This window comes from Python bivittatus, unplaced genomic scaffold (genome assembly GCF_059951505.1).
Source record: "Python bivittatus isolate LINGU-HERP-01145 unplaced genomic scaffold, Pbiv_v1 ctg000580_np1212, whole genome shotgun sequence".
NCBI lineage: Eukaryota > Metazoa > Chordata > Lepidosauria > Squamata > Pythonidae > Python > Python bivittatus.
In genome coordinates, this window is record NW_028277087.1 from 8,769,982 (window position 1) to 8,786,766 (window position 16,785).

The following is a 16,785-nucleotide window of genomic DNA, read 5'->3' on the forward strand; positions in this document are numbered from 1 at the left end:
ATCCTGAAATCCTATCGGTGTTTCTCTGTTTTGTTCATAAATGTGGTCATCTGAGTCCACTGGGGTTGGGTGACCAATAAATTTAAATCAATAAATCAAACTGAAAGTACTTGGTAAAGTGTAGGTCAATAAGTTCCATCAGTTTTGGTATTTCAATATTTGTGGGTGTTGCTAGATTGGATGCATTAGATAGAAGCTCTGCTATTGGTTCAATTGATGTGAAAAATGCATTGATACCAAGCAATGCCATTATTTGATTTTCCTCTATGATGAATTAAAGGAATATCTGCAGCTCTCAGCGTTTATTGGTGAATTCTTTGAAAAGATTATACATCAGAGTTCCAGGGCGGAGCACTAGATGGGGTTTATGTATTTTGGGTTGTCCATAGTAGAGAGGAAGAATAGGACCATTGTTGCAGAAAAAAGCACAGTAGTTGCTCTCGGGTGGAAACTTCTCCCATTTGCAAGCGGTCTGAAGCATTTCATGCCCAAGTAATGTGAACAACTAAGGGATCTAACTGATCCCCACAAGTTATTTGCAATCTGCAGAACTATTTAATAATCATAATGTGCATATGATATAAACCTGATGTATAAATAAATAGGCTGTTTTGGTTGCAACTGCAGCTTTTGAAATTGTAGGTGCATTGCTGTCTGTTTCTTTGTTAGACTTGCTATCTGGATTTTGGCTTACGTCTCATTTAGTCAACAGTTCAGTGGTTGATTGTCCTGCTGTTTAACTGCATTTAATATGGATCGTTATTACATGCCTTGATATTTATGTTCAAATCCTTTGTTGTTATGAATTTCCTCCAGTTCTGTATACAGTCCATTGAAAAATCAATTTAATATCCTTTTAAGTTAGCTGCATTTGACAAAACATTTGCACTGAAGAGTTTTTATAGTATTAAATATTTACATTATTAATTTAGTATTGCTGAATAGCCCCAGACTGATATGAACTGTTTTATATCACTAAATGTACGGTTGTAGTTCTCCTTGCTATCATTCTTATTCTGCCCTTTTCTTAATGCAGTGCTTCCCAAACATTTTCCTTCATTACCCAAAACCACTTATCAGAAAGTCCTTTTTACTTAAGTCAATTTAAATGTCCCTGTTGTGATGAGTAATGGGTTCATTACCCCCCAAAAAAACACTTTTACCCAATTTGGGGTAATTTACCCAGGTTTGGGAAGCACTGTCTTAATGCATGCTCCTTGGGATGTGGTAATAATGAAAAAACAGCATAGACATCTAACAATTGCACCAGTGAATCTGAGAAAATCAGGTAGAAACTGTTTTGCATAAGTAAAAGAAGTTACCAATAAGGCCTCATGTGCTCCAGGTATATCAGCAAAACATCTGTATTCCCTAGAGAAACTGTCAGCATCTGCAAACACCTAGAGACAGAAATAGTTGCAAGTTCATATGCTTCAGGTCGCCAGAGTGGGCATGCTTCCTCTGTAGCTTCCTGCATGCGTGACTCCTGCTGCTGGACACCCTCAGGAATAACTGCAGCTCACCAAACTGAAGGTGGAAGATTGGGTTTCCAGGTAGCATACCAGAGCTGGGATCGCCTTACGGCCTTGCTGTTCCACCTGGAAGGCGGCAACATCAATAATTTAATCAAAGCCATCGTCTCCCATTGTTCAAACGCCTGGCATCACAATGCTACGGAAGTCTGGAAAACAGCGCAAGAAAGACAACGCAGAGCAGCTGAAGGGCCTCCCCATGGAAAACGGTGTGGCCCAGGAGACAGCAGGCTCTCAGCCCCCTGCCGAAGGGGGCAGAGGTGCTCCTGGCCAGGAGGGCACAGCTCCAGGACAACCCCTGCACCCACCCCGGGTGCGGCCTCGGCTTATCTTCCACACCCAGCTGGCCCATGGGAGCCCCACTGCCAAGATTGAGGGGTTCACCAATGTTAAGGAGCTCTATGCCAAAATTGCAGAGGTCTTTGACATCTCCCCAACAGAGGTAAGGTGGGGGCCACTTAGTTTGCTGGAAGCATTGAAGGGAGGGGCCTGGCTCTCAGCCTTTCAACCAAGTGGGTGGCCTGGTCCTTGGCAGTCGTTAGACAATCTCTGTGCTGGGTTGTTAGACTTTCAATGTGGCTGTACCCTAGTCTACCTTACTCTGTTGCAGGCAGGCAGACAGGCAGGCAGGAAGGAGCACAGAACTGTATGAAGTTGTAGCAAGCATCCCATTAAGAATGTATAGTGACAAGATGAAAAATTCAGCATCTTGCCAGAAGAGAGAGGCATTGTTGTGTAGGTATTCTGAAAGATATGTCCAGCGTGACGCATAACAAGCAACCAAGGAGCAAACGGAAGAAGACCATGAAATAGCTTGGAACTGGAAGAGAAAATATGGAGGGTTAATTATCAGGTTCCAAGACCAAAGAGGGATTGGGGACAAGAAGGCCTGAAGGGGCAACTGAGGAGCTTTTGCTGTGTCTGGAAGCAGACTCGGAGCTGGGGTCCTAATGCAACATGGGAGCTGTTTGGGACCAAGAAAACATCAGCCGTGGGTGAAATGAGAGCAGAGAATTAATGAGTAATTTGAGCAGGAAAGCTCAGTTCCCACAAGGCTTACCGTCTATGACAGCAGAGGATGGGAGATAGGATGGAGACAAGCATTACTAGGGAAGAATAGCCTCAGATGCAGTTTCACTCATGCAGATTTTCAGGGCTCAGGTGGGAGTTTTTTCCAGCCCAATGTGAAGATGCCTGTATACAGAGAGATCTCTGAACTCTGTGTTTTCTCCCCATTTTAATCTTACCACTTCTCCTTCTAAAAGCAACAGGTAATGAGATGGCTACAAAATGCTTTACACTCAGATTTCCTGAGGATGACTTCTTCTTCCCTTTAGTTCTTTTCAAAATGACAATGCATTTGCACATCTCTCCAGATCCTGTTCTGCACTTTGAACACCCACAAGGTAGATATGCAGAAGCTTCTGGGCGGCCAGATTGGTTTGGAGGACTTCATTTTCGCTCATGTCCGTGGTGAAACCAAAGAGGTGGAGGTCATCAAAACAGAGGATGCTCTGGGACTTACTATCACAGATAACGGGGCTGGCTATGCTTTCATCAAGGTAGGACTTTGGGAATATGATTAAAGACCAACACGCTGATTTGTAATAGGTGTATTTCTATCTGCAGATACCTTGCTCATAAGCCAGCATTTCGAGTTGCATCTGAAAGCCTTCCATAATAGAGGTGTAACATGAACTCATTACTAGCTGGTCTGTGGTATTCTGGACCAGTTGAAAGGTCTGGATGATCTTCAAGGGCAACCCCATGTACAACGAGTTGCAACAGTCCCAATGTGATCTGACAAAGGCATTGTTTAATAAATTCCTGCTTTTTTTTCAATTATTTTTAGGGTTGCTTGGCCATGTTCTCCACCCATCCCAGAGCTGGGAGGAAATCATGTTGGTATACACTGTGCTGTCCCCACAGCATGTCCTTAAAGTTGACTGGTGGCTTCCTTGCTGACATTCCCGTCCTACTTAATGTCATCAAATGCAGGAAAAGCCATCGCAAATCATCATATAGAATGTATATTAGGGAGGTGCTGGTATTTATTTATTTATTATTTATTTTATTTATTAAATTTCTCCCCCGCCCATCTCCCCCCAATGGGGGAACTCTGGGCGACTCACACAGAACATTAAACACATAAATATATATAAATATATAAAATATCAATTTAAAAACATTTCTAAAAAAGGGAAAGGAGAGTCCAAGAAAATGAAAAATCTGAGGCTGAAGACAGGAGGCCTCTATGGTATAGTTTGGGCACTCCATTTAGTTTTTCCCCCTAATTTCCATCAAAGGATGATCAGTGAAAACCCATGGATCACTACCTGGCAACAAAAATTAAGAGCTTCCTGCTTCTCTTGAATGCTGTGTGGTGGCCATTTAGATTCATACAACTCTGATACACTTGTTCCAGGAATGTTGTTAAACAGCTGGAGTTTGAGATAGGGGTTGTGATGTGTGTGAAAGAGGTGTCAAGTTGTGGGGTATTGTTGGATATATTAATTCTCCTTCAGAGGCAGCAACTACGTTGTAGGTCAGTGATTCTCAACCTTGGCAGCTTTAAGATGTGTGGACTTCAGCTCCCAGAATTCCCCAGCCAGCTTGCTGGCTGGGGAATTCTGGGAGCTGAAGTCCACACATCTTTAAGTGACTCAGGTTGAGAAACACTGCTGTAGGTGAATAGGCTGATATTCTCATTAAAATATAGTCAATACATCAGCTGCCAAAGCTGAACTTCTAGTCTCCCTTGCATGCACTTTACCAAGCCGCCAGACAGAAAGGGCCATTCCCACAGCACAATTTCCAGGCCAGTTGGAGATAAGCCAGTCATTGAGTCAGACCACCTCAATTCAGGTCTGCATGGAAGATCTTAGGCCAGGTTAAGATGGTAAGTACCACTCCCATACCAGAATGCTTAAAACCAATTTCAAAGACATGTAACTATTCAGAAGTGGGAAGGAAAGCCTTGTGCTACTGCAAGAAACACAATTGCCCTTTTTCCTTATTATTTCTTAATAGTTTCTCATTCAAATAGTACTCAGCTCTAGCCCTTCTTACAGCGGTGTGCACAGGGTATGGTCCAAAAAGTCAAGATGGCTGCCACCGTGGTGCGATCAAAGCTTTGCTTGTTTAAAAAATAGATAGAACTTCGATCGCACTGTTGTGACTGCCATTTTGACTTTTTTGACCGTGCCCTGTAGACAGCCCTGCCTTATTAGCTTTTCAAGATCAGTCAAGGTCATGAAAGCCATAGGTAGGGGAATTATTCTCTTTCCAACCTGAGTTTTCCCTTTTCTACTTCCCCATTTTATAGCGCATTAAGGAAGGTAGCATAATCAACCGCATTCCAACTGTGTCTGTCGGGGACAGCATCGAAGCCATTAACGACCAAACCATCGTCGGATGCCGCCACTACGAAGTTGCCAAGATGTTGCGCGAGATGCCCCAGGCGCAGCCATTTACTTTGCGCCTGGTGCAGCCGAAACGAGCTTTTGGTGAGTGGATACCTGACCACGGGGAGCGGCAGGATCACAGGGTGGCGTGAGAGAGAGGAGCGGTGCATGGGCAGAGTCCCACAGTAGGCCGAGCACCACAACCCAGCATCACTGAGGAACAGCCAGCCAGTCACTTCAAAGTGGCCTCCCCTAATTCTTGAGCCAGCAAAAAAAAAAAAAGCATAAATTTTTTTTTTTCTCCCCCGATGGCCAAGATCTTTTTCGCTTCACTGATGAGGCCAGAGAACAAGGGTATTGTCCTTATAATTTTCATACTGGATAAGGTAAGGAAATGATTGGCGGATTCCCCTGGCTGCTGTTCCCTTCCTGCTGAGCATTTTCTGCCAGCAAGAAGAACAACCACTAATCCCTCCCCTTAATCTGTGGTTGAGAGAGTGTTGGTGGGTTCACTGGACAGCAGGTTTAGTCACCTGTGAAGTTGTCCAACGAATAGATCTAAGGTGTGGAGGTGCTCCAGCTTCTTCTTACCCTCTCCTCCGTATCTGCAACCTTCCACCAGGTTCTTCTGGACATGGGTTGAGCAATGTTTCAAAAGAGCACTAGACTCATGTTCAGAAAGAGGCCAATGGATGTCACAAGCCATAAAGGAGGGATCAGGGGTGCTCCCTCTTGCTTCATCCTGCCCCCTTACTGATCAGCTGGGCTGACAGGCTTGGAAGAGTTCTGCATGGTAAATTATGGAATAATAAAACTGTAGATTTGGAAGGCACCACAAGGATCATCTAGTCCAACCCTCTGCAACATGCAGGAAAACCAATTAAACCATCTATGAAAGGTTTTCTTAAAAACCTTCAGAGATGGAGAATCCACAGTCTCCATAGATAGGCTGCTCCACTGTTGTACTGATCTTACCATCAGGAAGTTTGCCTCAAATTTAAACAAAATCTGGGTAGTTGCAATTTCTACCCATTTTTTTTCCTGGTCCTAGTTTCAGTTGCCATGGAAGAGTTCTTGGCCATCTTCCCTGTAGCTCCCCTTTATGTAGTTGTACGTGACCATCATGTCTCCCCTAGTCTTTCTTTCTTTAGACTGAACATCCCAAGTTCATTTCAGCCTATCCTCGCAGGGTATGTACTTCCCTGCACTTTCTCTAATCGGTCAGAATCTTTTTGAAAATGCGGTGCCCTGAATTCTGCACAGTACTCCAGGAGTTGTCTCATCAGTGTTGAATAGAGAGGAGTAAAGACCATGTTTCTCTGATAAAACGTTTCTTCTAATACAGCCCAGAACTATACAGTATACAAATACAAATACAATACAAAATACTTTAATGACCAAGTATAAAATACATACAAGGAATTTGTGTTCGGTGACGAACAGCAAGATCAACGGTGCGTTTGGATAGCAACAGGAAAATAATAAACAGTAACAATAACACTACACAGTAAAATAACTTTTTCAAAGGGAGAAGCCACTGTCCAGCACATATCAAGTCATGCGGTATTTAACAGAGCAATGGCACAAGAGAAAAAACTATTCCGATGTCTAGATGTTTTAACATATGGTGCTCTGTAGCGCCATCCTGACAGAAGAAGTTGGAACAGTTTATATCCAGGATGGGAAGAGTCTGCAGATATCCTCTCTGCCCTCCTTTTGACCCTCACAGTATACAGTTCTTCTATAGAAGGCAGGCGGGTTGCAATGATCCTTTCTGCAGATTTAACTGTCCGTTGGAGTCTGAGTCTGTCCTGTTTGGTTGTGGAATCAAACCAGACAGTTATAGAGGAACAGATAACAGACTCAATGATTCCCCTGTAAAACTGTACCAAATTATTATTAATTATTATTAAAAATGTATTAAACGTTCTAGCATTGCTCTCATACTTCTGATTCATGTTCAGCTGGTGATCCATGACCATACCCAAATTCTTTTCAGATGTAGCATTTCCAAGCTGTAAATCCTCTATGTTGTATGTCTGTCCTACATTTTTCTCCTTAAATGTAATATTTTATATTTCTCCTTATTAAAGAACATCTTGTTTCTCTCTCAGTCTACCAACCTGTCTAGATTAGACTGGAGTCTTCTGCATTCCTGGGAGTTGTCCAGACTTCCCAATTTTGTGTCAGCTGCAAAAGCAGATCCATCAATCCCATAACCCAGGTTATTAATAAAAATGTTAAATAATACTGGATCTAAGTCAGATCCCTGCAGAGACCCAGTGCTTAAGGAGCCACCCATGCTGACATTCTGAGTGTGGTTCACCAGCTGGACCCCCCAACTGTAGTGCCAATCAAACCGTATTGTTTGCTAACGAGGATGTTGTGTGGAACCTTGTCGAAAGCTTTGCTAAAATCAAGCCAGCTTATATCTGCAGCATTCCCCTTGCCTACTAGTTACTCAAGGAAAGAAGGAGACAAGGTTTGTCTCATGTTATCTCTTCCTGACAAAGCCACGTTGGCTCTTAGCAATCGCAACAGCAAGAGTTGATTTAAATTATGGTGGGATATAAATGTAATAAATAACTTTGAAAAAAAAAAAGCATTGTCAGAGCCCAGAGCTTCCTGCCTCATATTGTATTGGTGTCTCATTTGAGAATGCTATTATTGCAGCCAACATGGCTGGCAAAAGCTCAGTTGCTTTTTGTCATACTTTCTGGCCACACTACATCAGCCATAGTGGCTGCCATTTTGTTTTTGGGCCCACTTCAGAATGCTGGTTCTTATCTGTAACAACCAACCTGTTTTAAATATCTGAGAAATCTCCTCTTTCCATGTTAACCTTGCTGTAATTTAAGATCTAATTCAGAGGTCCTTCACAATATCAACCATCATCAACCAAAGATAAATTGGTGAAAATGGGACAGGGTCTTCTCCACAGTGGCACTGACATTATGAAAAGCTCCCCTAAAGAGTTGAAACCAGCATTGTTTGTTTGTTTAATTATTTGAGGCAGGAAATTTATCTATCTATCTATCTATCTATCTATCTATCTATCTATCTATCTATCTATCTATCTATCTACCTACCTACCTACCTACCTACCTACCTACCTACCTACCTACCTACCTACCTATCTATCTATCTATCTATCTATCTATCTATCTATCTATCTATCTATCTATCTATCTATCTATCTTTTGTCTTCATTTTACTTGCTGATTTGATTTTTGTTGTTCAGGGTTGTTTTCTCCTGTTCTTTATTCACGTGCTGTTTCAAGCTTTGAATTTGCTTAAAATGGTTTAACTGCCTTGGATTATGTTATAAAAGTCCAGTGTCTGGGTTGGGTTGTTAATACCTATTGAAGCCTGTCCCCGGTTGTTTTATTTGTATCTAGCACTACTCAAGAAGTCAGATCACAGCTTCGTAAGAAGGTTGCTGTCTGATGGAAACTCTAAATACGACCAGCTCCCCTGAGATCTGTCCTAAGCAGCAGCTGATGCATATTGTAACCTTCTGGGTAAAAATGGTGATAAGCAGAACTGTTTGACCAGCCATTTTGGAAGACTGTCACAGATGAGAAGAACTCCTAGATTGTGTACTGGGATTTGTAACAGAATTGCTAGAGCCATACAGTTAATTTAATTCTGCCTTGGTTACAATATGGTTTGGGATCTCTGGCTGACTGCAGCCCATCAGCCAGGGAAAGGGATTCCCTGTTGTGACAAGCAAAAAAAGAAATCTTGTTTTCATTTCTAATGTAGGCTGCTGAAATGAAGAGAAGTCAGCCTGAGCATGGGAATCTGTGCCCCCCGAATGTGGGCAGACTACAGTTTCCAGCAGTCACAGCCAAGATAATTAATAGTGTGGGAGGCTCAGAGTTGTATGGCCAGAGGTTCCCCATTTCTGTTAGGGAAATGTGCATTGTTAAGGTGGTTATGGGTGCTTCAGATAAATCTCCTGCTGTGCAATTGCCCAACCTTGTTTCTACTATTTCATGGGGGGAGTGTGGTGTCCTCCTGATGCCACCATGTTCCATTTCTAACCCCTTCAGTTTTCTCCTTAATTTCTTCTGCATTTTTCATTTAGGGAAGAAAACATGGAATAAAGGGTGTCCAAGAAGGATATAAAAATATCAAAATGGTTGCTGCAACTCTGTGATTGACGCCGCACCCCTTTTTTACATGTGTCACACATACAAAGGAGCTTCAATCACACAGTTGCAATGGCCCTCTTGACTTTTTTGACCTCCCCAATGAATGCCCCAGCTCCTAGTGTTTTTTGAGACACCCTACCTCAGGCTAACCCATCTGTAAAATGTTACACAATGCTTTGATACCCCCCAAAAACTTGCTAACCCTCAAAAAAGAATTAAGATGATGATGATTGCTTACCATTTCCCTTCTTCAATCATTCATTCAGTTTGACCAAACAACCCTACTGGCTGAAGTTTTGTGTTTGAATCTGTAAGTGCTTGAGAACTAGCCTATGAATGTCATTCTAATTTCTGGATCCTTGACATGGTTCCTGCCCTACCTGATTTTAATGTTTTAAAGATGCATTTAATTTAAAAATTGAAAGGGGAGATAAGCATGCTACAAAACAAAGCGTCAGCCTGAAACATACCTGTATGTCAGCAGCACTTCGTGGATCTCAGAAGCCTTAGTAAATAACATGTGGATGATTGCATCCCAGGCCTAGTCTTCTTCTGGTATATGCACACTTGGAATTGGCCCCAAGCACCATGGCAGCCATTTTGTGGGTGTGCCAATAACACGCTCTCAAAATTCCAGATGTGGCCAGTGACCCAAAGGGATGGGGCTCCTCTTGCAGTAAATGGCTTGCAAAGTGTAATAATCAACTGGCTCTACTTTTTAAGCCATTATTTTTCAAGGGGTTCCAGCAAAAAAAAAAAAAAAAGTGTGAATCCTATAACTTTTTCACTCAGTTGAATAGTTTTGGTGTGCTCAGACATCTCCCACTGTCTCCACTCTCTTTGAACCCAGCCATTGAGTTCTTGATCTTCTTTTCTCCTCCCCTCTGTAGATATGATCAGCCAGAGGACACGAAGCAGCAAGAGCTCAAGTGAGGGGAAAATAGGTAGTGGAAGGGAGACCCTACGGCTGCGTGCAACGGGTGCTGCCACCATAGAGCAGGCGGTGAGTCCGCTCTGGGACAGGGAAGAATTGGGTTAACCAGGTGTCCATATTCTCACTGGTCTTGTATTCAGATGGGAAACTTGGTGGCTGGATGGAGGTGAGCTGATTGCGTCAGGGCTAACCTCAAGAAAGTGCCTGTTAGATGCCGAGACAGTTGTAGCAGGAGAGGCCTCTGAAGGATCATGAGAACGCAGCAAATTTCATTGTTTCTCAAGCTTCTGTTCATCAAGGAGGAATGATGGCTGATATATGCAGCATGAGGCATTTTTTATGGGGAGTGGATGAATTATTCCAAAGGATTCACAATGTCCGTAAAATCCATCTTGGGTTTGTGCCCACCACTTTTTGCCCTCGATTTCCTCTCAGTTGTTCATGATGTATTTATCACACCTATCCTCTAAAGAGCCCAAACTGGTACAGATGGTTTCCCCAACTTGCTCCAATCCTACTCTCTCCATGAAATAAGTTAGGCCAATCTCCCTTACTCTGGAGATCTCTAAATACATGGAAGTCCAAATGCTGGAATTCCAAGTCAGCATGGGTTTTGTAGTCTGACATGCTGAGAAGGCACTAGGTTGGGGAAAAGTGGGTTAAGCTGACAGAAAGCTAGAGAGTATGGTCAAGGTCACCAAACTTCGAACCTCACTCTATCACACTGCACCCAATTGATTGTTACCCACTGAGGGGAGGTCTAGCCTGTAAAGAATTCCCTGTAAATATTGGCATTTCAGCTCCATTTGATCTCCTTCCGTTCACAGCCAAGTGAGTTTGAGGAAGAAGCTGCTGGAAAAATGGATGACTTATTGGAAAGCTACATGGGCATTCGTGACCTGGAATTGGGTGAGTAGAAAACAATGCATGGTCAGGCTGAAAAAAAATTGTGAAGATTCCCTTCACCTTGCCTCATTATTGCCTGGGTGGAACCTCCAGACTTGGAGGCAGCCTACCTCAGATTCTAGAGGTGGGGAATCATATTGTAGAGAAGGGCTGCTGAACCTGGATGACTATTGAGGAAGATGGATTTTCAGTCTGATACAGTGAGACAGTTTGTACATGTTTTCATGGAAAATGAAGTTAACAATTAAAGAGAGATAAACAGAACTATCTTTGATAGGGTTCTGTGGGTTGTGATTGGCCTTCCCCTAATTTTGCCTAAAAACTATACCAGAAGTAGACAGTGTGGTGCCCTTGGACACCCATGTGCCTCCAGTCTCCTCCATTGGTACCCATCAGGCTTCCTGATTAAATTAATAATTAAACAAGGACGCTGTTTTAATATTGAATGAAATAGGTAGCTAGCATGTCCCAAACCTTCATATTTATTTGCAGGAATGCCTTTGGGATCCATGAGATCCCACGGGGATGCTGAACAGCATCTGGAGTTCTCTTTGCCTTTCAATGAATGGGTGTTTCACTACAGGCCACGCCCCCCCAGCAGCCTTTTTATGAATGCACTCAGCGCATGTCCTCAACATTCCAAATGTGTCTTTGCTCCAAATGGTTGTTTATCCCTGTGCTGAGCCCTAATGTCAGGCCCATTTTCTGCAGCCTCAAGCATGGTGGAGATGTCCAAAGAATGCCAGAGCCCTGAAGACTTCGCTCACAGTCTGGATTTGCTACTGGGTGAATTTGCCTTCCCAGAAGAGTTTGTCTCAGAGGTCTGGACTGCGGTTTGCGAGACCAAGGAAAGCTCTGAGTAGTTTCAAGAGGTGGGCTGGGAAATGAAGGCTGTTTCTTTCTTCGCCACCTCATGATGTCCTGTACTTTGGACTGCTAGAGGAGATGTAGCCTTGACCTTCTCTATTTTCTATTTCAGAACTAGGTGATGGATAGTTTCAAGGATGGATAGTGTGGAGCATGGGTTACATGTTCCAAGAGCAAACCCACTGATACAGTGATGGGATATTTAACCAGTTCAGATCTGAACCTGACCATCCAGGTTTTACAGGAGGCAGAACTGGATGAAAATCTGTTTTCAGACTGCAGTGCTGACAAAGGTTTTCAATGTTCTGCCAATGCTCAGAATAAATTCTGTTTAACTGTCTTAAAAAGAGAAGCATCTATGAAAATAGTCTTTGGATTTGAACAGATCAGGCATGTAGACTTCAAAAGGGTCCTCCTTCTCTGGCAATTTCATTCTTTAGAAAGATGGACTCACAAATTGTTCATAGCAAGCAAACCAGAGCGTGTTCCTGCATAGACCATTCAGGCCAGAAGCTAAACTCATTCAGCCACATCCCCAATAATAGGCTTCTTCAGGTTGATCTACGGCAGTGTTTCTCAACCGTAGCCACTTGAAGATGTGTGGACTTCAATTCCCAGAATTCCCCAGCCAGCCATGCTGGCTGGGGAATTCTGGGAGTTGAAGTCCAGACATCTTAAAGTTCCCAAGGTTGAGAAACACTGCTCTAGGAGGTTAGATCAATATAACTATATATGTTACATTATGAGTATGAATTACCCATGGAAGAAATCATCTTACCACTTCGAAATGATAATTATGTGCTTGTGTTTTATATACAATTTTGTTTATGTCTGTCAGTTTGTTTTTGAAATAATTAAAATATTTTTTAAAATGGCTTCTTTTGCAATATTTCATCAATATATGCCATGGAATGAGAATCGTTTCTTTTTCCTTCTGTTGAATACTAGGCTGTAAGTTCCTTGAAGCAAAGAGCTGACCTCTTATGTACTAAAAGACAGCTCACCCCTCAGACCAGAGTCTGAGAGTCAATCCTCAGCATTCGCTCAGGGTAAAACATCAAGTTTTGAATAAAAGTCCTCAATATTTTTCTGCTTCCAATGTTTCTTTTCTCCCCACTTAAGATCTAAAGAAGGAGAGACTCAGCATTATGACAAGGGAAGATGGATGGGTACTTTTTTCCAGCATTGAAGGCTTCATAGTGTAAAGAGCCGTGTTCTCTATATTTTGGCAATGATAAGAGGTGGTGGAGATGTGAAAAGGTAGTCATGCTAGCTACAGGAAGCAGAGTTACAAGTTTAAATCCATGTTCAGCAAATCCCTGTTTTTCAGATCATATCAGGCTTTGTTCCCCTTCCCTCTGCTGATAGGAAAACCACTTTCCCTAATATGAGGTGGGGCAAGGTTGTATGTTTATAGATGTAGGCAGATGTACAGCAGGTTTAGCCTTAACTTTGCTTGACTAACTTACAGGTGCTCAGGAATGTCCAGAATGGAGCAGGAGAGAAAGTTTGAGGCCCCTGCTCAGTGCAACCTCTTCTCCATGCCTATAACCTGCCAATCAGGCTATTTATAAACACAGGTCAAGTGCGTTTCTGAAACAGTGCTAAACCCATGTTCAAAGGTACCATGGTTGACAGGTAACAGGTGCAGAGAAGAGGCACAGGATGAAGCAGGAGGAAATGATAAAAGAGGGAGCTCCATCATTAACAAATGCTGCAGGAGATTGGCAGTACCAATCTAGTTTATCCAATGAAGAGAATATCTGTAGCTCAGGGTTGAACTGTGGAGTCCTTGGTGCTCTCTGAGCTTGGTTGTTTGCTTGCAGACGTTTCATTACCCAACTAGGCAATATCATCAGTGCCCCAAGGAAATGTCTACAAGCAAACAACCAAGCTCAGAGAGCACCAAGGACTCCACAGTCTAGTTTATAAACACAGGTCTAGCACTTTTTCACAACAGCATTAAACCCATGTGTATAAGGGGCCTGTATAAGACCTGACAGGTGCTGCGGAAGACACTGATCAGTCAATATGCAGACAGTTGCCTCTGTGGACACCAGATCTCTCTTGCAGGCCGAACCCAATGGCCATGGAGGGAGTTCCCAGTAGTCAGAGAGGAGGGATGTGCTTGCAGAAGCCTAAATGGGAACTCAGCAGATCTCAACCCTAGACCACATCAGCCACCACGTTGTTGATGAAGCATGCCCGATTGTATCTGTGGCCAAAACAGTACTGGGAGAAGAAGGCAAACCCTACTGTAAGACCAGAGCAACTAAGGTTAACTCCTCAGATGTGGCTAGCTATGAGACAAACAGCCTGAAGTCATGGCAGGCAAAAGGAACTACTGGGCCACATTCATGCCATGGTTCATAGGACATGAGGATAAGTGCTGTGAAGCCTTTGAAAACTAGGTTTTTAAATTACAAGAACCTAACATTTGTATTTACTGCTTGAGCGCTGTACAGCTGGCTCATGATATACAATTTGTTATCAACTCCTCAGGATACTTCCTAGGGTTGTTCTGCATCATGGGTGGAATTTATGAGGGATTCCAGAATATATCTGGCATTTCTAATTCTCCCAACTCTTCCCAATACTTCTTTGACAGCTGTTCTTCCCTCCCCCCAAACCTCACTCCGTTAAGGAAAAAAAAGTCCTGAAGTAGCCCTACCTTGAAGCTTCTAAAACCTTCCTTTTTGTCGGTTATACCATCCCCATTCACCAAAATGTTTCCTTCATGGTATAGAATGGAGGAGGGATCGTCTGGTATCCTCCTTTCCATCTCTGTTCTGCTGCTGTTATGTACATAAAAGGATTAAGGCTAGAATAACCAAAGGTTACTCCCTTTGGGACTGTCCATGCTCATGAGCTACAGTATTACTTCTAGTGCCTCTGGAAACTTCTGTGCTTGTTAATATATATACAGAGAGAGAAAGAGAGAGAGAGAGAGAGAGAATATATATGATATATATATATAATATATATTATATACATATATATATATACACACACACAGTGTGTATATATGATATACATTTTATATATTATATATTATACACACACACACACACACACATATGATATAGATCATGTAAATTGTTGCCTGTTGTCCATGTCTTTCTCTCTCCTTGCTTTTGATTGACTTTTATCCTGGTTTGGCCAGTTAACTGAGTGCTTAATTTTTTTTTTTTTTAAGGTTAACTGATGTTTAATAAATAAACAGCAAGCTATTTTATTTTCTGCTAGCTGAACTGAGTGGTGTGTGCGCTTGCTCCAAGCTGGATACAGGGATTGCCAGGGACAAACTAAACTGGAAATATCCACGGCAATTTCCCAATGCTTTTAAATCTGACTTGCCCGGTTAATGAAAGGGATTGATCCTCACCTCAAAAAGACGACCATCACAAGTAGAGGCTGCTACAGGATTTATTACTGCAACAATCATGTATATGGCCCCCATGCATTTTGAATTGCCGTGGCCAGGCTGCATTTACTTTCCTATCTGCAGTCTCAATAGGGATCCACTTCCCCACTGGTTAACCAACGTCATGCTTAAAAACTGGCTTCCAGCATACTTCTGTTCCTCTGCATCAGGTTGCCAAACTACCTTCCTGCCTTCCTTCCACTGTGGGGAAATGTCCTTTCTACTCTTGGACAGGACCTCTGGCGTGCCAATGTGAAGCAGCTCATGCTACATTCGGTGCTACGGGTTGCACCACAGCAGGGGTCTCTGGAGCTGAAAGGCAGACATCCAACGGGGCACTTATACGTAGCTTAGAGAAGGGTCATAGGACACTCTCAGTGCCTTTACCCCAGTGCAAACTGTCAAGCAGCGAAGACATAGTAAAGCATAGCACTCCAATGCTCCCTTGCCGTATTAAAGAGGGAATCCTATGAGCTTATGGATTTCGCCTCGGCCCAGCACGGCGTCTTGCTACTGCAGCACAGATTCCTGAGTAAATTTCCGCCGGAGGGACGGGTTGATCATCGGGTACAGGGAGACAATAGAAGGCCTTGGCTTGAAGCTGGGGTAGATGCGTCTCAGGACTGCTCGGCGGAAGAGGATGTAGACCCAGGGGTCGAGAATCTGGTTCCAAGTAGCCACCCGGACATAGATGAGCAGCAACTTCTCTGTCTCCTGGGGGATCTGATTGGAAGGCAGCCCAGGAGGGGGCGCTTGAACAGCTTTCTGGACAATGAGTATCTGGAGAAGAGAGATGTGGGACAACAAGAAATCAAGTTATACAACAATACGATTGGACAGCCATGTCTGAGATGGTATGAGGACTCCTGCCTTGGACTAGAAGACCTCCAAGGTCCCTTCTGACCTTATGATTCTATGAATACTTCAACACCAAGCTAATTTTTTCCAAGAAACACCTATTAGAACAGGGTTCCTCAACCTTGGCGGCTTGAAGATGTGTGGACTTCAACTCCCAGAATTCCCCAGCCAGCATGGCTGGCTGGGTAATTCTGGGAGTTGAAGTCCACACATCTTCAAGTCGCCAAGGTTGAGGAACCCTGTATTAGAAGTTTGCCTAAGAGGAAAGAATACAAAATAGACTTCTTTAATCAGGGGGAAAATAATAAGTACTTTCATAAAAGATTGAAAACCCTTGATGGACTTTTTGCTGAAAATGGTTAAAAGTGACCTGGGTGATTTTTGTTCTGGTTCATTAAAAAAAGGTTGAATATGAGGAGAGAGGAAATATGTATGAAATTTTAAAGGGAGAGGGGGAAAAATAAGCTTGTTTGTAACTGGCCCGGGTGGGCAGGGAGGTCATCAGATATGGGGTTGGCTAGCCCCCTAGAGGCCTGGTGTTGCTTCCATCGGCCTCTTGGATTTTTCCTTTTCCTTTTCTTCTTTGTAAATGTGTCCTCTTATAAATTTTAACTGTATATTTATTTATTGTTTTAATATGTTGTAAGCTGCCCAGAGTCCCCCATTGGGGAGAGATGGGCGGGGACAAGTTTAATAAATAAAT

The 16,785-nt window shown here is 43.0% G+C and overlaps 2 protein-coding genes across 2 annotated transcripts in view; one reads left to right on the forward strand and one right to left on the reverse strand.

The window, feature by feature from the left end:
- The first annotated feature begins 1,668 nt into the window (after nt 1-1,668).
- GIPC3 (GIPC PDZ domain containing family member 3) lies at nt 1,669-11,915 on the forward strand. Its single transcript, XM_007436854.2, has 6 exons — nt 1,669-1,974; nt 2,909-3,094; nt 4,858-5,038; nt 9,984-10,096; nt 10,855-10,936; nt 11,645-11,915. The coding sequence occupies exons 1-6, from the start codon at nt 1,669-1,671 to the stop codon at nt 11,794-11,796; spliced, it is 1,020 nt and encodes a 339-aa protein (XP_007436916.1). The 3' UTR covers nt 11,797-11,915.
- Nucleotides 11,916-15,193: 3,278 nt separating this feature from the next.
- TBXA2R (thromboxane A2 receptor) overlaps nt 15,194-16,785 on the reverse strand; it is a 35,981-nt gene continuing 34,389 nt past the window's right edge. The window contains exon 3 of the mRNA XM_007436851.4: nt 15,194-16,004. Within this exon, the coding sequence (XP_007436913.1) occupies nt 15,735-16,004 (270 nt within the window). The 3' untranslated portion in view covers nt 15,194-15,734. The remainder of the gene's footprint in view (nt 16,005-16,785) is intronic.